General features: G+C 52.8%; 1 protein-coding gene across 37 annotated transcripts; it reads right to left on the bottom strand.

Annotated features, from left to right (window-relative positions):
- Positions 1-1,458: 1,458 nt before the first annotated feature.
- Positions 1,459-23,213, bottom strand: MED12 (mediator complex subunit 12). Of its 37 annotated transcripts, none has more exons than XM_072744353.1 (46): positions 22,649-23,189; positions 21,997-22,101; positions 21,594-21,785; positions 21,297-21,456; positions 20,569-20,750; positions 20,270-20,380; positions 19,880-20,134; positions 19,180-19,326; positions 18,920-19,019; positions 18,660-18,796; positions 18,310-18,441; positions 17,630-17,756; positions 16,928-17,157; positions 16,472-16,552; positions 16,172-16,342; positions 15,832-15,976; positions 15,615-15,665; positions 15,183-15,301; positions 14,843-14,986; positions 14,217-14,380; positions 13,875-14,006; positions 13,220-13,447; positions 12,900-13,044; positions 12,605-12,725; positions 12,119-12,220; positions 11,882-11,995; positions 11,454-11,629; positions 11,091-11,270; positions 9,958-10,029; positions 9,369-9,502; positions 9,037-9,198; positions 8,636-8,747; positions 8,382-8,471; positions 7,799-7,908; positions 7,489-7,624; positions 7,068-7,229; positions 5,723-6,097; positions 5,338-5,488; positions 4,982-5,184; positions 4,739-4,816; positions 4,581-4,635; positions 4,418-4,505; positions 2,663-2,882; positions 2,217-2,354; positions 1,945-2,026; positions 1,459-1,725 (listed from the first exon to the last, which is right to left on the bottom strand). In XM_072744353.1, the coding sequence occupies exons 1-46, from the start codon at positions 22,745-22,747 to the stop codon at positions 1,682-1,684; spliced, it is 6,462 nt and encodes a 2,153-aa protein (XP_072600454.1). In that variant the 5' UTR covers positions 22,748-23,189; the 3' UTR covers positions 1,459-1,681. The 37 variants fall into 37 exon arrangements, with proteins under 37 accessions (XP_072600454.1, XP_072600455.1, XP_072600457.1 ...); XM_072744354.1 differs by having other exon boundaries at positions 2,217-2,351; XM_072744356.1 differs by having other exon boundaries at positions 2,217-2,348.
- Between the last annotated feature and the right edge of the window lie 1,213 nt (positions 23,214-24,426).

The following is a 24,426-nucleotide window of genomic DNA, read 5'->3' as shown; positions in this document are numbered from 1 at the left end:
GGAGGGGTAGGGGTACTTTGCTCTCGTCCTGTCACTCTCCCAAAAGTCAACGTTGTTCCTTTCTGCTGCTTCTGTTGGGGCATGTCAGACAGCACGCCAGTTGTCCCACCATTTCAGGATCTCCCCTCCAGATCCAGCTTTACATCTCATGTTTCTGTATATGGTGCACCTGTCCCATTCATTTAGCCTCCCCCACCACCACCACTGTAAGTCCCCCTGAGTGTCCCTTATCTCAGCTGAGCCCCTAACCCTGTAGCTCATCAGAATGTTTTTGTCTGGATAGAACAGATCAGAAGCAAGCTTTGGTCACATTTGCCTTGACCCTGTCCGGGGAGATCTGTTCCTTGTGAACACAACTCTGAAACTTGGTAAGTCCCATATGAGCAAGGGCGTTCTGGACCTCAAAGGGGGATTTTATTTATTTATTTATTTTATTTTCTGGTATTTGGGTACTGATGGGTGATCCTCAGTTTTACCAGCACACGTGACACTTGCCAGTGACCCAGTGTGACTATGGCTTGGATGTTACCCTGAAGTTCTCAAATCATCCGGTACCACCCACCAACAAGGCTGAGGTTGGTCCTCTTCAAGCCCCAGCTGGGCATACCAGAAGAATCCTTTGTAGTACACCAGTTGACTCTCCTGAATAGCCTTATATGTACTGCCTCAAACCTGAAGGCAAAGGGGCTGCAAATGACCCCGCCACAGTTCCAAATGTGACTCTGGAGCAACAGTTTTGAGTTTTCTCTACTGTAAAATGGGAGGGATCAACAGTCATCCTGGGTAACTGCCAAGGTGGGTCATGTGAAAACAGTTTCCAGCAACAGAGCAAAGAGAGAAAAGGGTCCTTCCTTTTCCTGGGTCTCTCTTCCTCTCAGAACCATACCTTCCTTCCACCACCAATTCAATGGTGACACCTGCCAATGGAGGGCAATTTTTCATCCCAGTTCATCCCAGAAATGTGACTCTTGGGAGAAGTTCTCTAGGACGCTGCTTGGTATATGACAGGGAGCAAAGGAGTTGGCCAAAAGGGTAGGCAGTGCCAGTCACACCCTCCGCCCTGGAAGCTTGTTCAAAACCCAGCAGCACAGGGAGTGGGGGGCAGAAAAATCAGGTTCCACTGATTTTTTTCCCCTCTGGCCTATCAGCCCCTCCCCCACCCCAATGGTCTATCCCTCATGGAGAGAAGCTACAAAGAACCCCCAACATCTAGCTGAGAAGGTAAGCTGCCCTTCTTAAGAAACTAAGGGCCCCAACCTATATAATATGTTGTCAGGTTGAAGAAGGGAGAAGAGAGTAGCAATCCAATTGGAATCTAGAAATTGGTGGGATGGAAGGTAAACAGGAGAGCTGATTAGAACAGAACAGAACAGAACAAAGGCTCTAACTGGTTGGTCCAGCCCCCAGCACTTTCCTCAGAGCCCGCCCTTCCCCACCATGCAGAACTCACACACTCCCTTTGCAAAGAAGCTCTGTGTATTGGGTGCAACAGCTCTGGGGTCTCTATATAAATAATATACAAAACCCAACAGCTCAATGCCTCACATTAACAAAAATACTAAAAATTATTAAAAATGGAGCCTGAGGGAAGAGCCCCACCACTACTGGTGCTAGCCCAAGAAGGGGACTGGGAATTAATAGGAAGGGGTGGGGCTACATCCAGGCAGTTCTTCCAGATGGCTCAGTAGCGTCCAAATATGTTGGTACTGGGCTGTGGCTGGGTATCTGTGGAAAACCAGAGGTCATCAGGGCTGGGAGACCAGGCAAGGATATAGGTATGTAGGAGAAAGACTATTTGAGTACCAAAGGAAGGGACAGGATGCCATGCTTCACACCCATCACCCCACCCCAACCTGGGCCTGAAGCAGTCACCTGCCCTCCCCGCCCCCCCCCCCCCCACCATGTAGTCCCTGGGGCTCTCCCTAGGGAGGAAAGCAGGCTTACTAGAAAGCTGTTGTTGGAGCTGCCGGACCAAAGCTGCTGTCTGTTGCTGTTGCTGTGTCTGCTGAAGCCCCTGGCGCTGGAACTGAGGTGGAAACCAGAAGTGGAAGACTGATCTCGAACTTTCTGCTTCCTTTTTCATCCTCATCTCCTGACCCCCTTTTTGGAGTGCCCCACCTTGCCTCCCACCTCTACTCACCCCCCCACTGCCCCCAAAATGCTGTGCCCAACCTGGGCAACTGTCCCTGAGCCAGGGGCTATGGCCCAGCAGCTACCTGGGGCTGGGACTGGGGCTGGGGCTGGGGAGGAGCTGCCTGCTGCTGCTGCTGGTGTGCCTGCTGTTGCTGTTGTTGCTGCTGTTGCTGCTGCTGCTGCTGCTGCTGTTGTTGCTGCTGCTGCTGCTGCTGCTGCTGCTACAAACAAGGGCAGTGAGCCTCAGACATGGTGGTGGCTCTGGGGAGGGGACCTGGTCCACTGTCCCCCTTAATAGTGCAAGACTTCCAGGGAGATCCCACTGACCACCCCAGAAGCCAGTGGTGGGGGTGGGGGGGACATGGGGGGGGGAGGGTAGGAACTTCTCAGGCCCCTACTGCGTGCCTGGGGTGCTCCAGGGAGTGGGTGCCGGCTTCACTCAGTTCACCATCATGTCAGACCCTGGAAGAGCACCTGCCTCTCCCCCTCCGGGGGTGCCCAGGTCCCACTTGAAGGCCTGGGGCCTCACCCGCAAAATTTGCTGCTGTTGCTGCTGTCGGATGTGATACTGCTGTTGCTGCTGCTGCTGTTGCTGCTGTTGCTGCTGCTGCTGCTGCTGCTGTTGCTGCTGCTGCTGCTGCTGCTCAGGCAGGATGGACGCCGATCGCACGCCGGCCTGGACGCCCTGCGCACCCAGAGGAGTCATGGTACCTATCATGGGTGCCTGCTGCAGGGTCTGGTGTGAAAACCTGTGAAGACCAGTGGTCCGAAGCTCAAGGCATGGCTGGGGGGGTGAGGGGATAGAGGGATGAGGGGGTTGAGAGGTAGGGGAGGAGTAGATGTCTCAGGTCCCTGACCTGAAGGAAACCTAAATAAGTCATTCTACTCATCCCTCCCAGCACTAACCAGAAGGGCCCTTCTGGGTTCTGACACACTTCTAGGTTGGGGAGTAAGGGGCAAAGACACCCCGATTTAGTGGTTCATATCCTTCACAGTGAGGCATCTAACAATCCTGCTTTTGCTGTTTTGCTCTTACGAGAACAAAAACTGGTCTTAGCACAGGAGAGGCACCCACTGAGGTGCTTTCTGCTATTGGTGGTAGTGGTGGTACCCAATGACATTTCAGAATCTAAAAAACTACTGACTTTTACTGCTCTTTCGCCCTCCCACGTATAGCACAGCAACAGGCTACCTCCCGGCTGGCTGGCCAGGCTCTCTATCTTCATTCTTCCATCTCCTTCCCCATGCATCCTATCCCTGCATCCCATATTCATCTGTCAACACATCAACTCACTATATGGCTCTCCCAATCAAAAGAGCTCTTTCAGGAACTGTGTCTCACTTGCCCTGCCCGTCCCTGGCCTAGCTCCTGCTACTGCCCCAGCAACAATTTTACACTCTATCCACACTCTTCTTCCCATCCCCTCCCAGTCACCCCCCTCACTCTGGCCCCTACATCTTTGTTCATGTTGTGTCATCTACCCAGACTCCCCTTTCTCATCCTCCACTCCACAAATCCAAATTACAGCTATCCTTTGAAGGCCAATTCCAATCGCACCTCCTTTATGAAACTCTTCAATGACTCAGGCCCATGAAGACCTTATCCCATACCTTTTTCTGAATTCCCATTTACTTCATGGTGTACAGCCACACACCTGATCACACCTCTCCTCACCATAGTCTTTAGATGTTCTTCTGTTAAGTCTCACCAGCCCAACCAGATGAAAGGTTCTCTGTGGTAAGGGACCTTGTATTTTCTAAAGATCTCTTCTCACCCTATCCCATCCTGGCATAGTGTGGGACATGGTGGACGGCCAACTGATATTTCAAAGTAAAGGGCTTTCCTCTGGTCCACTCCCCAGTATTCTAAATCCTAAGCTGCAGAGCCCCAAGATGTGACTCCCACATCTTAACTAAAAGGCCTGACTGGCATTCAGCATGGTGGGAGGGCTTGCTGGCTCATCTGTTCCAGTGTGGAACCACTCTACTACCGGCTGGATGAGTCCTTACCACACACCACATCTAAGAATCCCTTATCTCTCCTTATCATAGCTGTAGGAAGGATATTTCTCTCTCTGGGCCTCGAAGAAATATCAGGCAAGCGGACAGAAGGCTACTGGTCGCCAGGTTCCCTTCCAGCTCTGGCATTTTGTGGCCAGATAAGTGTTCTTCACATCTGCAAGAGTTCTGACTAGTCCCATCACTTCCTGGCACAAGTTCTCCCCAGCCAGATGTGCCTTCCCAGCCCAATGTGTCTTCACAGCCCCCCAGATGCCTTGGGTACCTTTGGGTGGAGGTCAGCCCATGTCCGTAGGTTGGGGCCTGCTGGTGCACATAGCCACTGGGCCGCTGTTGCAGGTGGCGAGTAGGATCTACAAGAGTAGGATTGGTAGAAGGGTGGGTGCTCTGATAAGGCTGGCTGGAGTAGCTGGGGGGCACCATGGTACCTGCAGGGCCTGTGTGTTGCTGCAATCCCACATGAGAAACATAAGGAGTATAGCCCTGGAGAAGAGGAGGAGAGAGAGGGGAGTCAAGGCCAAGGCTGTGCAGAGCAGCTAGCCTCAAGTCCCCCACCTTTCCCATTGACATCCTCTTATGCCCTCACCTGGGAGGTCTGCAAACCGTAGGAAGAGCTGGGAGTCATCTGATGGACAGTTGACTGTCCCAATATCCCCTGACTCTGCTAAAGGGAAAAAAGAGACAAACTCAAACTCGGGAAATGCTTTTAGCCATCTTGTTTCTTGTATCTCCTGCTCTGCAAGGCCTTGTGAAGATCCCAAGTGTCTCCTCAGTCCTGTGACCCTCCAGAGCCCCTCTCCCTAACAACCCTCCCTACTGCCCCTCTCACTATCTTTGCCTGGAGCTGTTGGCGAAGGCGCTGTCCTTGGGGCACGGTGGGCTGCTGCTGTCGGTACACAGAGGTCTTGTAGGAGGGTTCTATCCCCATGACTCCAGTCATGGTTGTGGGCAGCACTCCAGTGTAAGGTGGTCGGGTTGGCAGCTTCTGCATTGGCAACCGCACAGGGCGGTATGGGTCCACGCGAGGGCCACCTAGAAAGAGGAATGGGCTGATCTCTCCAGGCTCCTTGTCCCCTCAGGCCCTGCTCAGTGTCCTGGTCACCCACAGATCCTCAGGGATGTGTCATTGTCCCCCTGGTACGGGGAATGTTCAGGTAACTCTCCTTCCTAGGGGCTGGCACTTACCTGCAGGTAGTGGCTGATTCTGGGTGTACAGGCCTATGGAGCCCTGCCTGTAGCTGAGATGGGATATGGAACTGGGATTAGCATGGTGTAGGAGGTCCGGAGGCACCGTCACGCCATAGGGGCCACTCCTCCCTGGGCCCATTCCATAATCCTGTGTGAACAGTAGAGGAGGAAGGTGAGTGGGCCATAGCTCAGTGGGGTGGGGTGAGGTGCGGTACTAGGAGTGAAGATGAGCTAGACCTACATGGCTCACTTTTGTAATGCTAATGGCACCTCTTCCCCATTGCCCCCAGGAACCAGAAACGGCACAGAATCATGGAGAGAGAGGGAGAAGGCCTTTCTGTAGAAGAAGCATAAGTGGGGGGCCAGGCAGGGCAGCACTAACCTCTGTCTTGGGGGCTGGCTGGCTGCGTTTCTTGCCCTTGGTGGACTTCTTCTTGCGTTCCTCTGTACTGGGTGGGGCAGCCCCAGGTTTGTCAGTTTTGGGGGGCTCTGGAGCCTTTTTCTCAGGCTCTAGCAGGGTGGGAGCAGGGGGCTCCTCATCTTCTGGTGGCAGTGGAAGTGGCTCCAGGTAATAGGCACGGGGCCGGGGCCTCAGGTGTGTGTGGTAGAGCAGCAACCGCTGCTGTTCCTCTCCTCGGGCCACTCGCCGGTCGACTCGAACCGTTCCAAACCATCCCCAAGAGAGTGGTGCTGATGGCTTCAAGCCCTCAAAAAGATCCCAGGGAGAGATCTTTTGTTTGGTGGAAACCTGTAGACCCTGCTCCAGAAAATGAGAAACAGTGAGCTGCTAAGATTTGGAAAGTGGGAGACAGACCTTGAGGGTCTGCAGGAGAGGTGGAAGTATCTGCAGGCAATAAGAGGAGATGACAAGGGTGTGGGTAGGGTCAGGGGAGACAGTGAGAGGAAGCAGATGGACACGAACATGGATATATAGCAACACATACACACATGCACACACAGAGCAGACAGAGAGTTAAGAGGGGGAGAGGGCGAAGGGCCAGCGGAGCAGAGATGGACACAGGCACTGAGGTTCAGAGGAAGACAGAGATGGGAACAGGGAGGGAGAGGCAAAGAGGTAAGTGGAGAGACACCAAGAAAGGACAAATGAGAACCAGAGAGAGACACACAGACAGCCACCCAGACAGATAGATAGGCGGGCCAGGAAAAGACATGAAGACACTGTATGTATGACCGGGTCAGACTTTGGATGTTAGACCCTGCATCTTCTTTTCCTTCCCCCTCTCTGCTTTCCACAAAGATTCTGGTTACTCAACAAATATCACAACTGACAGACAGAAGGGACAGAGAAATTTGTGCAGAGATGGCTGGGTTGGGGCAGAGGAATGAAGGGATAACAGATCCAGCATGCAGCCAGATAGATGGGTGGGGTATAGGCTGGATGGAGGAGGACAGGGGGCCGAGAAACGGGTGGTAAGTTCAAAGGTGGGTGTGGATGGGGAAGGTAGGGAGAGCTGGAGGGACAGACCCAGGAAAGAGGATGAAGCTTCCAAGATGGGGAGCAGAAACCTAAAAAAAAAATTAGTGATCAACTCCACATCCCAGAGATGGTGCTCACCAGCAGAGCCTGATGGATTCCCTGGCCTGCTGAGCCTGTCGTAGCTACAAGGTTGACATAGGGAAAGCTCTTGCCCAAAGGCGGGGGAAGAGCTGTGCGTGGGGGGATAATGCTGGGGTAGGAACAGGGATGGGAAGAAAAGGCGACGTGCCTCCTTCTTGAAGATGGAATCGAAGCCGGCAATCTTGTTGCCCTTGGTATCAATGAGGGAGCCCTGTGGCTCACACGTGATGACGTCTCGGGTCTGCTTGGGCAGTGGCAGCAGCTGGCGAACTTTTTCCAGACTGTCTGACTGGCGCTCCCCCAGCTCTTTCTGTGGGCATAGGAAGATGGGGCGAGAGTTCAAGGACACAGATAAAGAGGGATGAGGAGTCTCAGGGGACAGCAGAGAAATAGGCATGAAGATGACATTCAGTAAACCCTCCCAGTACAAAGAACAAACAGAAAGGAGACGCAAACAGGGAGGGGACATGGCCAGATCTGGACCAGAACGAAGTCCCTGAGGCTGGGCGGCATACCCAAGGTCAAGGCGAAAGGGAATGGAGCCGCCCGGCCTTGCCTCCCCTGCTCACCCGCAGCTTCTTGACCAGGTTCATGTAGGCACGTTTGTTCTCCTCCATGCTGCCTTGAGAGATGCTAGACATGTCCGCGGCCAGAGTCCCGTTGATGAGCACGCTCAGCATGTCCAGCACCGTGGTGAAGAGCTCGCTGTGAGGAGAGGCCCAGGAAAAAACCAGAGAGGAAAGAGGCTAAGACAGACAAAGGCCTCAGGGTAGGATGCAAGCAGAGAAGGCCACACCAGTCATAGTGGGTTGTGCACCCAGTGTGGGGGGAGGGAGTTCCTCTTGGGCACAAAACTGAAGGGGGGTGGGGATGCTTTACTTGTTGGACTGCATGTCGACAGTGCCGCTGATGATGATCTCCAGGAGGAGCACAGCCCACTCCGTAGTCTGCTGGGTACTGCGCTGCACCGTGTCAAACATACCCCCCACCTGCCAGGGCCACAAGAAGTCAGTCAGATGGTTCAGGGGTAAAGCCTAGCATTTAGGGAAAGCTTAGACCATAACCTGGCCTGGCTGTGGCTTAGCACACCTCAGGGCATGTTTCAGTTGTACGTGTGATCTGCTACATGATTTTGGGCCAATGACTTAATTCTTGGCACCTCAGGGCCTCCATTTCCTTAATTATGAAATGATGGGGGCTGGACTAAGGGATGTCCAGGATCCCACTCAACATTTCACAATGGGTTTCTAGGGCTCCTAGGGCCCAGGTCTCTGCAAGGATCCAGGTCCTCAACCACTTTTAGGTCCAGTGTCTTTAGGAGCTCCAGGTTAATATTTTGAAGACTCAGAAGCAACTAGGCCCTCCATCTTTGCACCCACCTGCCCTTGACAGGCAAGGGGGGGGGCTCTGCAGTGCAGTTCTATCTCACCCTTGTCTTTCGTCTCCCCAGCTGCCCTCTCACCAGATTGAGCCGCAGCTTGAGAGCCTCGTGCATTAGCTGCTTTGGTTTGCAGTCGTCTAAGTACTGGTCATCCCGCCAATTATTCACAATCTGAGACAGAAACAAGCATAACGCACTGCTCAGGGATCTTCTCGTTTCCATTCCCGAACACCCAAGGCATTGATCCGAAAGTACAGAAGGTTCTGGGTACACGGTGGCCTCAGGTGTGCCCATCCCTGCCCTCTGGCCTGGCTCAGCAGCCCAGAGACCCATACCTGGTGCACCTGGCTATAGAGGGAGGTGAGAAGGCCCTCACGCTGCTCATCCTGCCCTTTCAGACATGTCAGCACCAAAGATAAGAATGGCTGCTGGCTCAACAGGGACATGCTAAGAGAAGAGAGGGAAGGAAAAGGAAAAGAGAAAGAACAGGACCATGGGATAAAAGGCAGCTTCCAACCTCGTTATTCCAGAAGCCCCAGCCCTATTCTCTCAAGATCTAGCCTCTAGCCCAACCGTGCCCACTCTTCCCCTCCAATTTTCTACTTTTCTGTGATTTTTTTATCCCCACCCCTCTGTCCCAACTTATCTAAACTTTTCTTCTTCCCTAGCCCCACCTCCTCTCCTTTCTAACCCTCAATCCTGATCCTTGCCCCCCTCCACCCCACAGCAGCTTTACCTCTTCTGCTTTTGTCGGTCACGTTCTTTGCGGGAAGAGGAACCCAGGTGCTGGCCTTTCTCCAACTCCTCTCCAGCTGCCTTTAACACATGCCCCTGGACTGAGGTGGGCAGCTTAGCGATGAGGGGGGCGACCAGCCACACACCAGAGCGCTCCAGAGAGCTGGAGGACAGATGGGAGTAGACATAGTTCCAGAGGAGCCAGGCAAGGGTAGAACAAGCCATGCTCTCCCTGCCCAATGGACAGGCCTAGTATCTTTGTGAGACTGAAATCATTTACACTATGAGAGAACAAGTCATGAGGGGAGGGGTCTGAACGCATTTCTACCCAACCTGAGCACCGGCTTTGCTTTGCTGCTGCTGGGCATGTTGCTTGTGGTGCTTCCAGAAGATGACCCTGTCTCTGCTGACTGTTGGAAAACCTCGATTGTGGCCTTGGCGATGTTCTCTAAGAGGGAGTTCATCTCCTGGGGAGGATGAAAGGCACAGAGGTGCTCAATAGGTAACTGTGATAGGAAGGAAAACAGATGGCAGGAAAGATGGGAGATGAGGGCAGAGAAAGGCATCTGGAGGGTAATGAGAGGGAAAGACACAACTCTGCTGAGAGCCTGCCCTCCAGAGCCTCCCTATTTCTCCAATTCCCCCACTGTCTTCTCCCCACATGCCTCCTTACAGTTGTGACCAGAGAAACTGCCTCCCACCACCACCATCACCAATCTTCCCCCACACCACCGAGCCCCAACATTCCTGACCCATTTCCCCCTACTCATCAGCCCCATGCATTTGCCATCTTCCCACCCTCTCTTTCTCAGCTCAAGAACCTGAAGTTCCATAGGACACAGGTTCTTCTATGGTAGCCCAAACCCCTGACACATGGAGCTGGAAGTGAGCATGGGACAGAGAGGGCCAGGTGCCAACTCACATTGTTAGGGGTCTGCTTGATCATGAGCTGCAGCTCCAAGGAAGACTGGCGCATGGTCCACTGGTCCAAGTTCTGTGATGGAGATGCCACCCCTAAGCTCGTCATCATCCTGTCCCCCTTCTCCATTTCCAGCCACTTACCCCCCACCCTGACTAAGCTACCTCCTGATCTCTCACAACCTTGAAATACATATGCCTACAGGTCTGAAAGGAACTTCCACGTCCCCATCTTTAGGAAAGACTACACCAAAATGATCCAAAATCGTTGAAAAATCTAGCCTATTTTAAAAACGGTTCTGGAAAGATTTCCCATCTTTCCCCTGTCTCCTATTCCAGAGCTTCACATTCCTCCACATGGGTAAGTTCTGCTTAGCACTTACCCTAAATCTTTGATGTTAAAGTTGCAGGCTGTTTTAAACCAGCTGTTCAAAGTCCTTTACAGACCCAAAGGCTAATGTGAGTTAATCTCTCTTTAACATTATCTCTTCTGGGCTGAAGAGACTCATTCCTGTAGCTCTTCTAACAGCTTTATTTCTCCACCCTTCAGTTACCTGAATGTCTGAAGCAGCATGGCAATGTGGAAGGGGCACAGGCCTACCTGGGCTCGCACCCTGACTCTAAACTAGCTGTGTGACCTTGGGCTAATTACTTAATAAACTCTTCAAGCCTTGGTTTCCTCCTTGGTCAAACTTGGCCACTCCTACCTACTTTCTGGGGGTTGGGACAGACTAAATGAGAAGATGGACATAGAGTGCTGAGCACAATACTCGGCATGAAGCTGACACTTGGTAATCAAGAGCTATGCAGTACTACTGCTGTTCGTTACTGAGCCGTGAGCAAACACCAAACAAGCAAGGCCCTAAACAAGGCTTAGCAGATGTTGTGCCGCCTCTCACTGATAAGCTACAGTCCGAGATAGCCATGCCCTCATCCAGCAGTTGGCTCTAGGGTCTGGACTGCACTGGCCTGACTTCAAAACCCACATGGGGGCTGTTGCTCTCACCACCTTTCGCCCACATCCTTGTTCAGTCTTCCTACTTGACTAACCCCCTCTTTTTCCCTCAGGGTCCCCATTGTTTCACCCAGGGCCTGGGCCCCACTGCTTCCTCTAAGACCCTCACCACCTTGGCCTACCTGCAGAATACGCTTAATGCGCTGCCGCTGGGGGTTCTCCCCGTCCTCATTGTCCAGCAACCGATGTGGGTAGCAGATGAGCTGCATGAGGCGCTGGGCCTGGGCACTACTCAACACTGGGTCTTGCAGGTCATTGCTATCCTCGCACAATGATTTAAGGCAACGCTCTCCTACCCATTCCTGAGGAAGTGGATAACCAGGGCACTGGGGCAACCAGTGAGTGGGGGTAAGGAATAAGGGGGGGATGGGCTGGAGGTTGATGAGAGACGTGATGTACAGTAGGAAGGTGGCATGATCAGGGCTGGAAACAGGACATTATTATATAAAGGCATTTGGGATGCACGGGGGGAAGGTGAGACTGACCTGTTGGCAGATGCTGCGCAGCACGTACTTGGCATAGACATCCAGACTGGCTGTCTCCACAGAGATGTTGCGGCCACCCTGCCTCCGACTGCCACTGCCACCTCCTCCCTCCTCCTCTGGAAGTTCTTCTGTTCCTCCTGTCACAGTGAAGCCCGAACCCTTCAGTTCCGCATCCCCTGTGGTTCACGGGCGGGAGATAGGGAGGGCAGAGTGAGATCTGAACACGGTGTAGAGACCCACCCCAGACCCACAGAAGCAGCAACTCCCTCAAATCCTGCCCTATGGGACAGAAATATACTTCCCTCCCTCCTCTCCTCCCCAAAGGTCAGAGAGACCACCTTCAGGAGGGAGAAAGACTTTCCTTTGTAGTTTAGCTGGCACTCCACCCCACACACACTTCTGGCACCACTCCCTTCCTACCCCCATACCAAGTACAAACACTGCCTTGAGAACAGCAAACACAGCTCCATCCACGATGCGGTTCTGGGAGGCAGCCAGCAGGTGGCGGTCACAGGAGGAACGGATTCCTACTGTAGGCTTGTCTGGAGAGGGAGCCCAAGTCATGAGAAGCAAAAGTAGATCCAGTGGGGTGCAGGCAGTGGGTGGGGCGGGGGGGGGCAGCCACACTTTCTACTGCTGGCTAGGCCCAGATTAGGGTCACTTACTTCCATCTGACTGGCAAGGATTGAGTTGAGGCGTCTTGAAAAGGTGGAGGAGGATGCGGCAGGTCAGCCGGGCCCCTGGCTCAGAGTCCTGCTCACTGCAGGCTGAAAAAAAAAAAAAAAAAAGGAAAACAGCAAATTGGACAGGGCAAAAGTGGACTGTCCGTGGGTTTGTGGGTGGCAAGGGGCTAGAAGGGAAGGCGAAGTCAGGCAAAAGGAGAAATAACAAGATAATGGGGGAGGAGAGACAGAGCAGTCAGCTGTCTTGCAGTGTGATGGCGGGGGGGTCCCTTAGGAGGGTCACAACAGGGAAGGATCAGGGCAGTCAACGCAGCGTTAGAAAGAGGCCACTCTGGGCCCGAGGCCCATCACACAACTGGCCTCTGGTGATAGCAGGGAGCCCCACACTCAACAGTGAGGGTGTGGCCATGGAGTGTATAGTCAAACTTGGGATCCAGAAATTCTAAGGGTTACGGACTGGTGGTTCACCGGCATTAAGGAGTGAAGGGATGGCAGCACAGCGAATCAGATCCTCAAGGAGCAGACATTGCCGAGCGATGAGGATGGCAACAAAAGTAGCCAGAGAGTCATGAAAAGACAGGTCACTGACCTGGAGGACAAAGCAGACAAGACATCTCGACTCAGCCTGCAGAGAGGGGGCCAACTCAAAGCAGTAGGTCTCCACTCTGTGGGACTCTGTCTCTTGACTATTGCAATGACTGTAACCGGCCCCCTGCCCCGGGAACCACCCTACACCCTGGCAGGACCCTGGCACAAGCCTCACATCTACATTGCAGAGGAGATCGTTGAAACCACAAGTGCCATTGTTAGAGGAGCAGCATAAAGCCTTGAGTACTCCTAGCCACTCGGCACTCAGTGACTTGCAATAGCCAGTCAGCTCTGCACACAGGATTGCGATGTCATTCACCCTGGGGAAAAGGATAAATGCCCTCAGGAAAAACCTTGTTCCATAAAACCTCAGACTCATTAACTTCTCATCTCCACCCCAGCAGTAACCGTGGTTGCAGTACCTCCCAGGCATCTCATCCCTCCCAAACTCAGGCAGGAGCGTGGTGCCCGTTCCCAACTCAGGACGCCCCATACCTATCGGGATCATGGTGCCCCACACAGACGTGCATAAGGGCATTGCAGACAAAGCTGTAGCGGTTAGCGGGGTTCTCACTAAGACTCTTGCCTAGCCCCGTGTAGGTAAAGGTGTGAGCTGCAGGGTTCTCCAGAGTGTCGATCATGAACTCGGGTGCCCAGCGCATGTTGGATTCTGAGGGCTCCACGTTGCAGTAGATAGTGTTTTTCACCTTGGAGCAAAAGTCGCTGCAGGGGTGGCAGAAGGGACATAGGAGTGTTGGAGGAGAGCCAGTGGGGCAGAGGGGTGGTCAGGAAAAGGGAGAAAAGGAAAAAAGTCAGGGGCTGGGGGCCTTGGGACAAGAAGGGATATGGGGAGATGGGCCAAAGCAGACTGGGCAGGAAAGGGACCCAGTTAGACTAAGGCACAGGGGCCTCTGGAGGCAGGGACAAGGAATTTGGGTCCCGTTGAGATGGGCCGGAGGCCAGGCTGAAAAGGAAGAGAAGGAGACAGGCCTACTCTTTGGAACCAAGAACATGTGATGGCTATAGCTCCCAGACAGCCCCACAGAGACAGAGGGGTCCTGAGCTGTGCTCTGCTCCTGAGTTGAGTGTGGTAACGGGAAGGAGATGGGACAAGGTCCTGTTCTCTACCCTTACCTCCCACCTCTCTTACCTGAAGAGCTCCCCAAATTTGCTCTTTAAATGGCTACAGGAGGTGTACAGATCATAGAGATAAGCAAGGATACAGCGTTCTGCAGAGGAGCCATCTGATCGGTTCATCCCATGCTTCACTACGCCACACAGCCTGTCACAAGGGGGCGAGGTCAAGATGGGGCAGTGGGTGGTGTGCACAGGTGAAGACACAAAGGTCCCTGGCCACAGACTCACAACTCTTGGCGATACTCTCCCCTGTCTGCCCAAATGGCAAGGTAGCCTCCCCAAGTCTTTTGGGGGTCACTTCCATCAGCATTTACTGGGGTCCCGTGCATTATGATTATCCTGCAGCCCCACTTACCCCTCAAAGACCTGTGCCATCTGGTCCTGGTTGAGGATGAGGCAGGCATGGTAGTGCCGCAGGACAGCCACGATGCACAGACACAGGCTGGTGGTGTAGCTGCCCACCAGATCCGAGGACTTGAGGAGCAACTCGGCCTCAACCACGCTCAGTTCGTTTAGTAGCTAGCAGAGAGAGTGGTGGGGGGTGGTGAGAAATGAGAAGAGGCCCATGTGTTATATATACCCACCCTGCCTGTGAGGGAATGGCCAAGGCAGGCCTGAGGTGCCTCATTCTGGAAGAGGCCTGTTGCCATATGCCACTATCCTTTATTATATTAACGACACAAGCCACAAACCACATGGACGATCTCACCGGTCTCTAGAATATGATTCTGTGGACTCTACAGTGGGAGGACGCTCTGTCCCCAACACTCTAAACTAGTTCTCAGGCCTCTTTGCAGAGCATGCAAGCCTCTAGTCCTGCCTGCTTAGCTCCTATTCCCCTTCACTCTCTGGCTCCCATCGTGCTGGCCTTGCTCCTCCTAAGTGGCCCAGGACACCGGCTTGAGCCCCTATGCCGCCCACCCTGGTGACCCTCTATGGTACAAATGCCTTCCTCCCCCCTGATCCCCCTAACTTCCCCACCTGGATGGCAAAGTCGATGAGGCCACTGATGCTGAGCGAATATTCCATGAGGTCAAAGATGAATTGCACATGCTGCACCAGAGGCAAGTGATAGGACATGCCAAGGGCAAAGCTCGTGATCTGCTCCAGAACATTCCGGGAGACCTGATAAAGGCAGAAGGAGTGAGACAGTAGTGGAAAGAGGTAGGGAGAACCAGGGAAGCCAGAAAAGGAAGATGGAAGGGGATGAGACTGGGAATCAGCCTCGTGCCTGGTAGTGGGGTGGGGAGAGGGAGAAGGAGGAAAGGAAAACAGGGCAGGCCAGCAGAATGTAGGAAGGGGGCAGGGTTTAGGTCCTCACCTGAGCCGTGACCTGGTGCTGGTCATAATGTGAAAGGTGCTGGAACTTAGCAAAGATGTCTTCGGCAGTGGGGAAGGCTTCAGGCCGGTTGCGCCGCCGCTTCTGCCCGTCCTCCCCACCTGAGGGGACAGTGGAGAGGGACCAGTCAGGAGGGGGAAGATAACTAGTTGACTGGGGGTAGGGAGAGAAGGCTATGGGGGGGTGGGGGGAGGGCCAGGGGGAGGAAGGCGGGGAGGAAGGGTGGGAGGGAGAAAGGGAAAAGGGAAAGGAGGGTTGAGGAGGGGGAAGGGGGGGATGAAGGGAAGGGGACAGTGAAGCTGAGGTCTGGAGGACCACAGACTACATGGACCTTAGAGGAATACATACAGGGAGGTGCTAGGTCGAGGGAGGGGAGGGGGAAGGGCGGGCAGTATGGGGCTTACTGTGAGGTACCTAAGAATGTCAGGTCTCCAGGATTCAGAGGCACAATAGGAGCAAGCTGGTCTGCAGAGGAGGGGAATGAGGGGGGAAGTTTCAAAAGGACTAGAGCTCTCAGGAGACTCCAAGAGACAGGACATTGGGACATGACCAGGGGTTCCCTGTACTGGGGAAGGGGAGACTGACTAGGGCATTCTTTGGGGGAGCTCTGTTTCGGGAGCCTCAAACCCACCAGTTTCTGCTGTCCCTTTGCGGTTCAGAACCTTCAGGATATCCTTGGTAATTTTCTTGATGGCATGGCGGGCATCATCTCGCTGCTTTCCCACCCCAAACAGTACGACCAACCGCTGGTTGCACTCATGGCTGCATGACTCCTCCTGCATCCCGGCAGCACCATCAGACTCCAGCATGGAGCTCCTTCCCTCCTCTTAAAAGCATGCCCCTTGTTCCTCAGCCTCCCAGCCCTTCCCAGCACACCATGCCCGCAACGATGGTTCCAACCCCTCAGTACAGTCCTTGAACAGAAACCTCGGCTCCAAACCCACGGTCTCCAGGGGCTGGGGGAACAGTACCTGGGGGATGGGAAAGTGAGTGGCATACTGCACATGTCGTGGCTGGTCATAAAGAACCCCAAGGGTCCCTTCTATCTTCTCCTTGGGTGGGGGCTTCACCTCCTTCTCAACATCTGGTTTCTCAGGGGATGGACTGCCCTTCCCCTCACAGGGCATAGTAGGGGAGAACAACTAAGGGAAGGTGAGAGGGCAGAACAGTTAGAGGGAGGAAAGGGGGTCAGGGCACAAAGAGATTCCCCTGAAGAGGCATAAGGGGAGGACCTCGGGAGCTGGGTTCTTCCATACCAGGGTTGAACTCACTGAGAAATCAGGTTTCTCCATGTCCTCGAAAAGCACACTGGAACTAGGGTCAATGTCCATGGACTCTGAGAGCCCTGGGTCCTGGGGGCACAGAACATAAGCCAAGTTGCTTTCGCCTGGGGAGTGGCTCCCCACCATCTAGAAGGGTCAACTGCGAAGTCGGAGAGAGGAGACTACGACGGGGAGAAGCAGTGGCTCTGCAGTTGAGCTCTCTGACGGGTCACCTACCCACCTCACGCCGTTCCCTCCAGCTTAAAAGTGGGGATCAGAGCACCTCAGCCTACTGTGAGGAGCAGATGCCAACAGCAGGTGCAAGAGGGCTTGGCCAGCCCCGAAGCACCCCTGGGCCAATACTATCCTCCTTATGTTAGGGGAAGGGATTTCCGGAGGACTCTGGGAGCCAGGAAGCTGGGAACACCCGAAGAAAGGAGCCGGGGCAGGACAAAGCGTGCTCACCTCCAGCTTGCTACTGCTGCTGCCCTCGGTCTCCTTGCGCTCTGAGTCATCAGCAGGGTCATCAAAGGGGGATGGAGGCCGGGGACCAGGGGCTCCAAAGGCCAAGTCCCCCCGTGAGATGAGGGTGCAAGTATACATGTTGTGTGAGAAAACATCATGCCGAATCAGTTCACAGAAAAGCAGGACTAAGTTGAAGAACTCCACTCGCTCACTCTCACTTCGGGGGTCCGCTGCAGGGATAGAACAAGAATAGAGGTGTCAGGAGGGCACAAGAAATGGACAGCAAGGGAGAGAAACACACCTAAGACCTGGTGTTCCTAGAGTACCTGAGGTAGGCCAGAAGAAGAATGACACCCCTCCACCCCCACCCCAAAGAAACCCAAAGCTGTTGAGGGACAAAGTATAGTTGGTTAACCCTCCTCCTGCCCTGCACCTCATCTTGGAAAGGAATACAGCATCCTTGCTGCTATTTATATGTGAGAATGCTTCCATTGTCTGTTCTTGTTTTTACTCTTTTCCTTATCCTTTTATTCTGTTAAACTCCAAGATAATCAGAAGCTAGAATCATGTCTGAAAACCAGTCTGCATAAAGCCCAAGACAGAAATGTACAATTTCTGTCCATTAAAGCCCTTAATTATGCTTCCTGGTGACAGTGGTGGGTAACTAGGCGGAGGGAACCAGAAGGGGGCAGGTGTCCATACTCAGCATGGGAGCCTGGGTATCCAGAAACTGCAGGAGGACATCCTGGAAGATGGGAGCACTAGGAGCAGAAAGGGATCCAGAGGCAATGGAACCCTTCTCATCTGCGGCTTCTGACTCTCCACAACGCTGTAAGGTGAGAAAATAAACCCTAAGCATCAGTTTTGCTGTTTCTTCACCTCTCTATGGGTCATGTTTGAACTGCCATCTATTTTGCTTCCATTTCCAGGCTCTTGGCTTCCATCCCTGCTTTGACCTCCATTTCCATTACCACCTCCCAACTGAATCCCTGCCTGCTTCCCTAACTCCAACATTGGTCTCCTTTCTACTTTTGCCCTTATGTCCTCAGCCTCCCTTTTACGTTCCCTATCCCTTCTTTATTCTCACCTGAACTTCAGTTCCACTGCTCAGCTCTATCTGTCTCCAACCCCAGCTGCCACTACTCCATTGGCCAACTGCATTCTCTCTCTCTCTCTCTCTAAGATTTTATTTATTTGAAAGCAAGAGAGGGCATAAGTGGGGTGAGGGACAGAGGGAAAAGCAGACTCTCCATTGAGCAGGGAGCCTGACGTGGGGCCTGATTCTAGGACTCCAGGATCATGACTTGAATGGAAGGAAGGTGCCTAACCGACTGAACTACCCAGGTGCCCCCAACTTTATTCTCTTATCTCTGCTACCTCACCTCAGCTTCAATCTCAGCCTGTCTCTTCTCTAGCAGCTTGGCTACCACCATAGCACGATGCCGACCAGAACGCTTGCAGCTGACAGCCCATTCACACAGTAATGATACTACGGCGTCATCATCCGAGGAGATCTGGAGACCAAAGGAAGACAGGGGTGAGTAAAGTAGGGTTGGGGATACAGAACCATGCCCCAATTCCTACAAAATTGGGTCCCATCCTAAAACCTCCCAGACCCAGTAAGGACATCTCCTCAGACATCTCCAGTATCTGTGCCTCGCCATGCCTTCCCCTCATGTGTACTATTGCCCTTGCAACGTTTTTTGCCCCTTCCAGTCCCCTTCTTGCTTACCTCGTGCCCATCCTTGCTAGGCCCCAATCCAAAGATTCGGTTACAAAGGGAGTCGAGAGAATTACTGAAGTCAGAGCGTTCAAAACTATGGCTGTCCAACACTTCCAAAGTATGGAGCACCCGTCCAATGGTGAAGCCTCAGGAGGAAAAGCAGTAAAGGGGACTTAACCAGAGGCCCAGTCATCCTGACTCTCAGAGTGATAGGTCCTTACCATTCTTTCCTCATACATCCTTCTTACTCTTTGTCCTCTGGCACCCACCTGCAGTAGCTTCCTGGCACTTATCAAAAGACCAGCGAACCTCAACTGCCTGTCCTCGCTCCTTGATCTGCTGCTCGATCTCACGCAACTTTGCACGGACCTGTATTACAGAGAAGGAAGGCTTTCAGAATGCACCAAAGTATACAGAAGGCCAAGGCCCAGATGAAAAGGACAGCACCAGACTCCAAGTCACCATTTCTGAAAGAGCAATTCAGCTTTCCATCTCAATCCAGGGGTACCAGGCTACGGGTGAGACTTACCTGCTGAGTAAAGGCACTGTTGCCCTCTGGCATGGGCAGGTTGGAGGGGGCAATAGGCAGGTGGTCAAGTGGTGAGCCAGTCTTAATGCGGCTGTCGGTCAGCGAGTAGTGCCAAACTAGGGCACTAGGACAACACAGGAGGATGGTCTGCCAGACAAGAATAGCTAAATCAAACTCAGTCACCATGACTACATTTCTAGAAGCCCACCAGAAGACATGACCCTTATATTTCTTTTTTTTAATTTTTTTTTATTATTTATTTATGATAGTCATACAGAGAGAGAGAGAGAGGCAGAGACACAGGCAGAGGGAGAAGCAGGCTCCATACACCGGGAGCCCGACGTGGGACTCGATCCCGGGTCTCCAGGATCGCGCCCTGGGCCAAAGGCAGGCGCCAAACCGCTGCGCCACCCAGGGATCCCGACCCTTATATTTCTGACCCAACATTATTCCAGGTCCTTGGTGTATCACTACTCTACCTCTGAGCCCCTCCCCACATCCACTCTCCTCAAAGGCTTTGGGCCCACTCTGGTCCTGGAAAGGAACTAACACCCCCCAAGGATGAGAAGCAATAATCTCTAAGCAAGTGCTCCGTGCTTGTTCCCACCTCCCATTTAGAATCACCCCCATTCTCCAGGATGGGCATCCCACTCTTCTCAGGATGCCTCTTAATGCCTCCTTGGGCCCACCTGGCACCTACCTGAAGGATACAGCTGAGGCCAAAAACCAGGGGCCGGTGCTGAGGGCACATCAGCAGGTCACTAAAGGGTGTAGAGGGTGTGCTGCTGGTTGGGGGCTGAGGAGCAGGGGTGGTGGGCAGTGTGCTTGTTGACTGAGCGGATATAACGTGAGATGAGTGAGTGCTCATGCCGTCCAGTTGCAAGGCCAGTCTCCGGGTACAGAAGTAGGCAAGGCGGCGGGAGAGGTATGCAGACTGAACAAATTCCCCCGAGTACTGTAAAGACATGCCGATTAAAACCCCCAGGTCTCTACAAGGGACATTGAACTCACATCTTATTCCTCCTCAAACCCTCCCTAGGCTCCCCACCTTCCCCCCCACCCTGCCATGCCCCCAAATCCTAGGCCTTACTCGGAGCAGCAGGGGCAGCAGCAGTTTAAGCAATTCATCCTCTCCAGGACGGATTTTCTCAAAACACTCAAGTACCCAGGTCAGGAACTCGTGTCTGTCCAGCATTCCATCCTATGGTCCAAGGGGTAGGAAGAGTATTAGTTTCCCTGAGGGGACTATTAGAGATAAGGCAAACAAAGTAAATGAAAGGAGGAAGAGAGCCACATCTAGGCCAAGCTGACAGGTAGACTCTGTCCTGGACTAGCAGAATGTGAGGCCAGGCTCCACCATGGCTTCACGGGACATGCCCTTCTTCCTACCTGAAACATGAACATTGCCAGCTTCTCATTGTAGTCCCACTGCCGGATAGCCACCTCTATGTCATGGGGCAAGGGCCCTATAGTGGAACCACAGCCCCCACTGCCTGTGGGCCCTGGACGGTAATATTCAGCCATCTTTTGCAGCTGCTCCCATAAGTACTTGGTGATGATCTGAGTCCATTCTAGGGGAAAGACGGGAACAGGGGCTATTTTATACCATCCCTCTCCTTAGAACATCTTCTCTGTCCCTCTCCCATGCCCACGCCACCCCCCCCCCCCAATTGCCATACTTCTAAATCCTATTCATCCTCCTAGGTTCTGGCCAAACGCCACCTTCCTGAAGCCTTCCCAGGTGTCCCCCAAAGAAAGTAATCTTTCTGTCCACTGAAGTCTCAAAAAACCTTTCACCTGCTCTTTTGAGACACGCACACATACATACACATAGACACACTTTCTATGTTTAATTATGGGATTCATACACATGCCTTAGCATCCCTCTCAGATAAGAAGCACCCTGATGGCGGGAATAAGGTACCAATCACCTTGACAGCCTGGGACATGTACCCAGTAGATACTCAAGGTACTCAGTATTTACCAATTGAGTGCAAGATGCAAGCAGGAACATCAGAGATACCCTTGGTATTGAGGAAGGAGAACAATACCAAGGGTCTCTCTGTCACTCCTTGATGCCATCAGTGGTGGGACCCTTGGTATTAGGAGGTACTCACCCATGAAGGGGTCAATGACATGTCTCTTCTTAACCTTGGTCTCAGTAATTGCTGCATAGTAGGCACAGGTCATCTTGATGAGCCAGGCGGCCCGCATCACAGGCACTGTGTATTTGGCTAAGTACCCAAAGACTTCTTCCTTCTTACTGAAAATGGGGACCTGGACAGACATTGCAAACAGTGAGATCTCTATGACTACCACAAGCTGGCAACCATGTAGCTTCACCTGGGAATAGGATAGTTACTTCATACCCATGCTCCCCACCTTGGCCTGGAGATCAGGAACTAGCACCTCACCTTTTTGGCTAGTTGTGTGAGTGGCTTGGTGCCAGCCAGGTCAGTGAACCAGGTGTTAATGGCACTCTGGGATCGTGCAGTCACCAGCCAGAAGTTGTCCTTCTGGTTCACTTGGGGCTTCCTGCGACCAGTGTCAGGGAGAGTGTTACAACGTAACTTCTCTGCAATAATGCTGCTGAAGTTGGAACTGATCTGAGGAAAGAAAACTATACCTCAGGGTGGGAAGAAGGGGCAGAGAGGCACTCACGCCTCTGACGGGCAAATACCAATGTGGCGGCATTAAGCCACGAAGGAACACTCAGCCAGACATTCAGGTCATCCCTTTGGTTCTTCCCAACCCAGGGCCTTTGCCCCTCCTCAGATTCTTCCAGCCTTTTTCTTCAGCTTGGCAGGGTTGTCTCACCTTGGCAGGATTGAAGTTGACGTTCTTGGCACTGCCATGTTCATCCCCAGAGACAGCAGGCTGGTTATTGAAACCTTGTTTTACATTCAAGGCTGTCAGTTCATCCTGAGGCAGGAAAAAGACATTTTAGCTTTTCCTTTATTTTATTTTTTCCCCCTTGGGGGTGGTGGTGGTGGAAGAGGAGGGCAGGAGAAGAGAACAACGGAGGGGGAAAAAAAGGTAGGAGGACTCTGAGTAGAGCAGATTGTTATTTAAAGCTAGGCCCTTATATTCCTTTGGACCCCACCCTCACCCCCACAGTCACTAAGATTTCCAACCACCCAGCGCTCGCTCAGTATCACTCTTCCTTGCAAGCTTGCAAGCAGCCGCAGCTCACCAAGCTGCCTGAGACAACTTTCTGAGGTGTGTGTGTGTGTGTGTGTGTGTGGAGGGGGGGCGCCTCCAGCGTGGCCCCTACATCATTCCCTATTCACACCCAGGAGCCACCTCCCCCCCACCAGGTCCCATTCTCCCACACCAGCCCACTTTACTCTTAACCCGTTTTGGGACTTTGGCTCCCACAGAACCGCCCCGCCCCCCCCAACCATCAATGCTTCCTCCTCTGCCGATCGCCCGCCTCAGGCCCCTCGAGAGCCCCGATTTTTGAACGCACCTCCTTCTGTTTGGGATCTTGCGGGTACACATCGGGAGGGCCCAGCCGCGGCCGCTTCAGTGGCCGGTGTTCGTAGCTCAAGATCCCGAAGGCCGCCATCTTGCCCAGCCCGTAGCGCCAGAGGCGCCTGCCGGGGCCGGCTGAGGGGGGAGGGGGAGAGGGAACCGAAAAGGGGGGCGGCGGTTGCGAGGACCGCAGCCGAGAGACAACAGGGGGGACGTTAGAAACTCTCGATCGTTGCCGGAAACTACCGAGGAGAACCGAGGGACGCCGGGAACCGTCGGACAATACCGACTGCAGCGGGGGCGGGGCCCAGCCCGGCGTGGGGCGGAGCTCCGCGCGGCCGAAAATCAATTTCACTCCCCAAGTCTATGAAACAGCCTGGAGCCGGCCAGTGTGCCGGCGGGGGTGCGACCCCGCGAGGCGGCAGGCAGCCGCGGCGCCGAGCTCTGGCTGAAACTGGGTTCCCGGGGCTTCGCTGGGTTTTGGGCCTGGAATCGGTGCTCCAGTGTATTTGCATCAGTTAGGAACTCTGTCTTTTACTCTAAACCACTTCTTCCTTTCTGAGTTTCTGCATCCGAAAAACGGGTGTACTGTTACTTCCCTCAAAGGGCTATTGTGAAGATTAGAAACCTTTTGCATAAGAAAGTATCTATTAAACCCCTGAAAGGCCAGCCCTAATTCCTCAAGGTCTTTATAGTCTGGCACCGAGGTTCTTAACCTTGTCTAATTCACAACCCCTTTAAGATGCTGATGGGCGCTTTGGCCCTTCCCAGAAAAATTACAGAGGAGTACAAAATGTTAGATACTTTCCAGGGACATTCTTAGAGCCCTTAAAGGTCATTAATGCATTCCTTAAGTGCCCACGAACTCCTGGTTGAGAAACAGGCACCTACTAAGTGTCAGATACTTTCTGCCATCATCTTTAATCTGCAAACAGCCCCATGAGTTAGAGATTATAATGGTCTCCATTTTGCGGATGAGGAAACTGATTTTCAAAGAGTGAAAGTTCACTTGCCTGATATCATTCAGGTACTGTGAGAGCTGAGGCTAAGATTTTTTCCTTGACCCTTGGGCCAGTACCCTTTCTGTGATGGCATTGCTCTTTAGAGAAAGGACAGAATGCTATAATAAAAGTAACAGATAACAACAAATTTAAAAATAACAAAACTAGCAAACAACAAATAAAAGTAACACCAACAAAATGCTACTGAATCACAACGGGAAGACAAATTAATCCTGTTAGGGTAGAGGACAACATATTGGAGGAGGTAACATTTGAGCTAACCATGAGGAATTTTAACCCACAGAACATTAAGGTGGGTAAGAACATAAGCACAGCACTTAGCACATATTTAAGGCTCAATAAATGTTTGCTGAATAAACAATTTCTACAAACACTGTCTCCAATCAGCTCTGTGTTTGGGGGAAGATAAGTCTGGCAATAAGATGGAGAATGGGTTGGAGAACAGGGGTCTTTAGAAGGGAAGGCCAGGGGATGCCTGGGTGCCTCAATGGGTTAAGCATCTGCCTTCAGCTCAGGTCATGATCTCAGGGTCCTGGGACTGAGTCCCAAATTGGGGTCCCTGCTCAGTGAGGAGTCCACTTCTCCTTCTCACTGTATCCTTCCCCTCCCTGCCCTCTCTCAAATAAGTAAATAAAATCTTTTTTTTAAAAAAAAATGAATGAATGAATGAATGAATGAATGGGAGACCAGGGGTGCCTGGGTGGCTCAGTCAGTAAAGCATCTGACTTGATTTCAGCTTAGGTCATGGATG

Source organism: Vulpes vulpes, chromosome X, assembly GCF_048418805.1.
Source record: "Vulpes vulpes isolate BD-2025 chromosome X, VulVul3, whole genome shotgun sequence".
NCBI lineage: Eukaryota > Metazoa > Chordata > Mammalia > Carnivora > Canidae > Vulpes > Vulpes vulpes.
This window is presented reverse-complemented; position numbering and strand designations above follow the sequence as displayed.

Excerpts from the sequence above, each read along its gene's own strand:
- MED12 (XM_072744338.1), bottom strand. The coding sequence starts at position 22,747 with ATGGCGGCCTTCGGGATCTTGAGCTACGAACACCGGCCACTGAAGCGG. Across the intron at positions 9,503-9,957 it reads TCAAGCAGACCCCTAACAAT|GAGATGAACTCCCTCTTAGA; the intron begins GTGAGTTGGCAC and ends CATCCTCCCCAG. Across the intron at positions 7,230-7,488 it reads ACCTGGTCAAGAAGCTGCGG|AAAGAGCTGGGGGAGCGCCA; the intron begins GTGAGCAGGGGA and ends CTATGCCCACAG.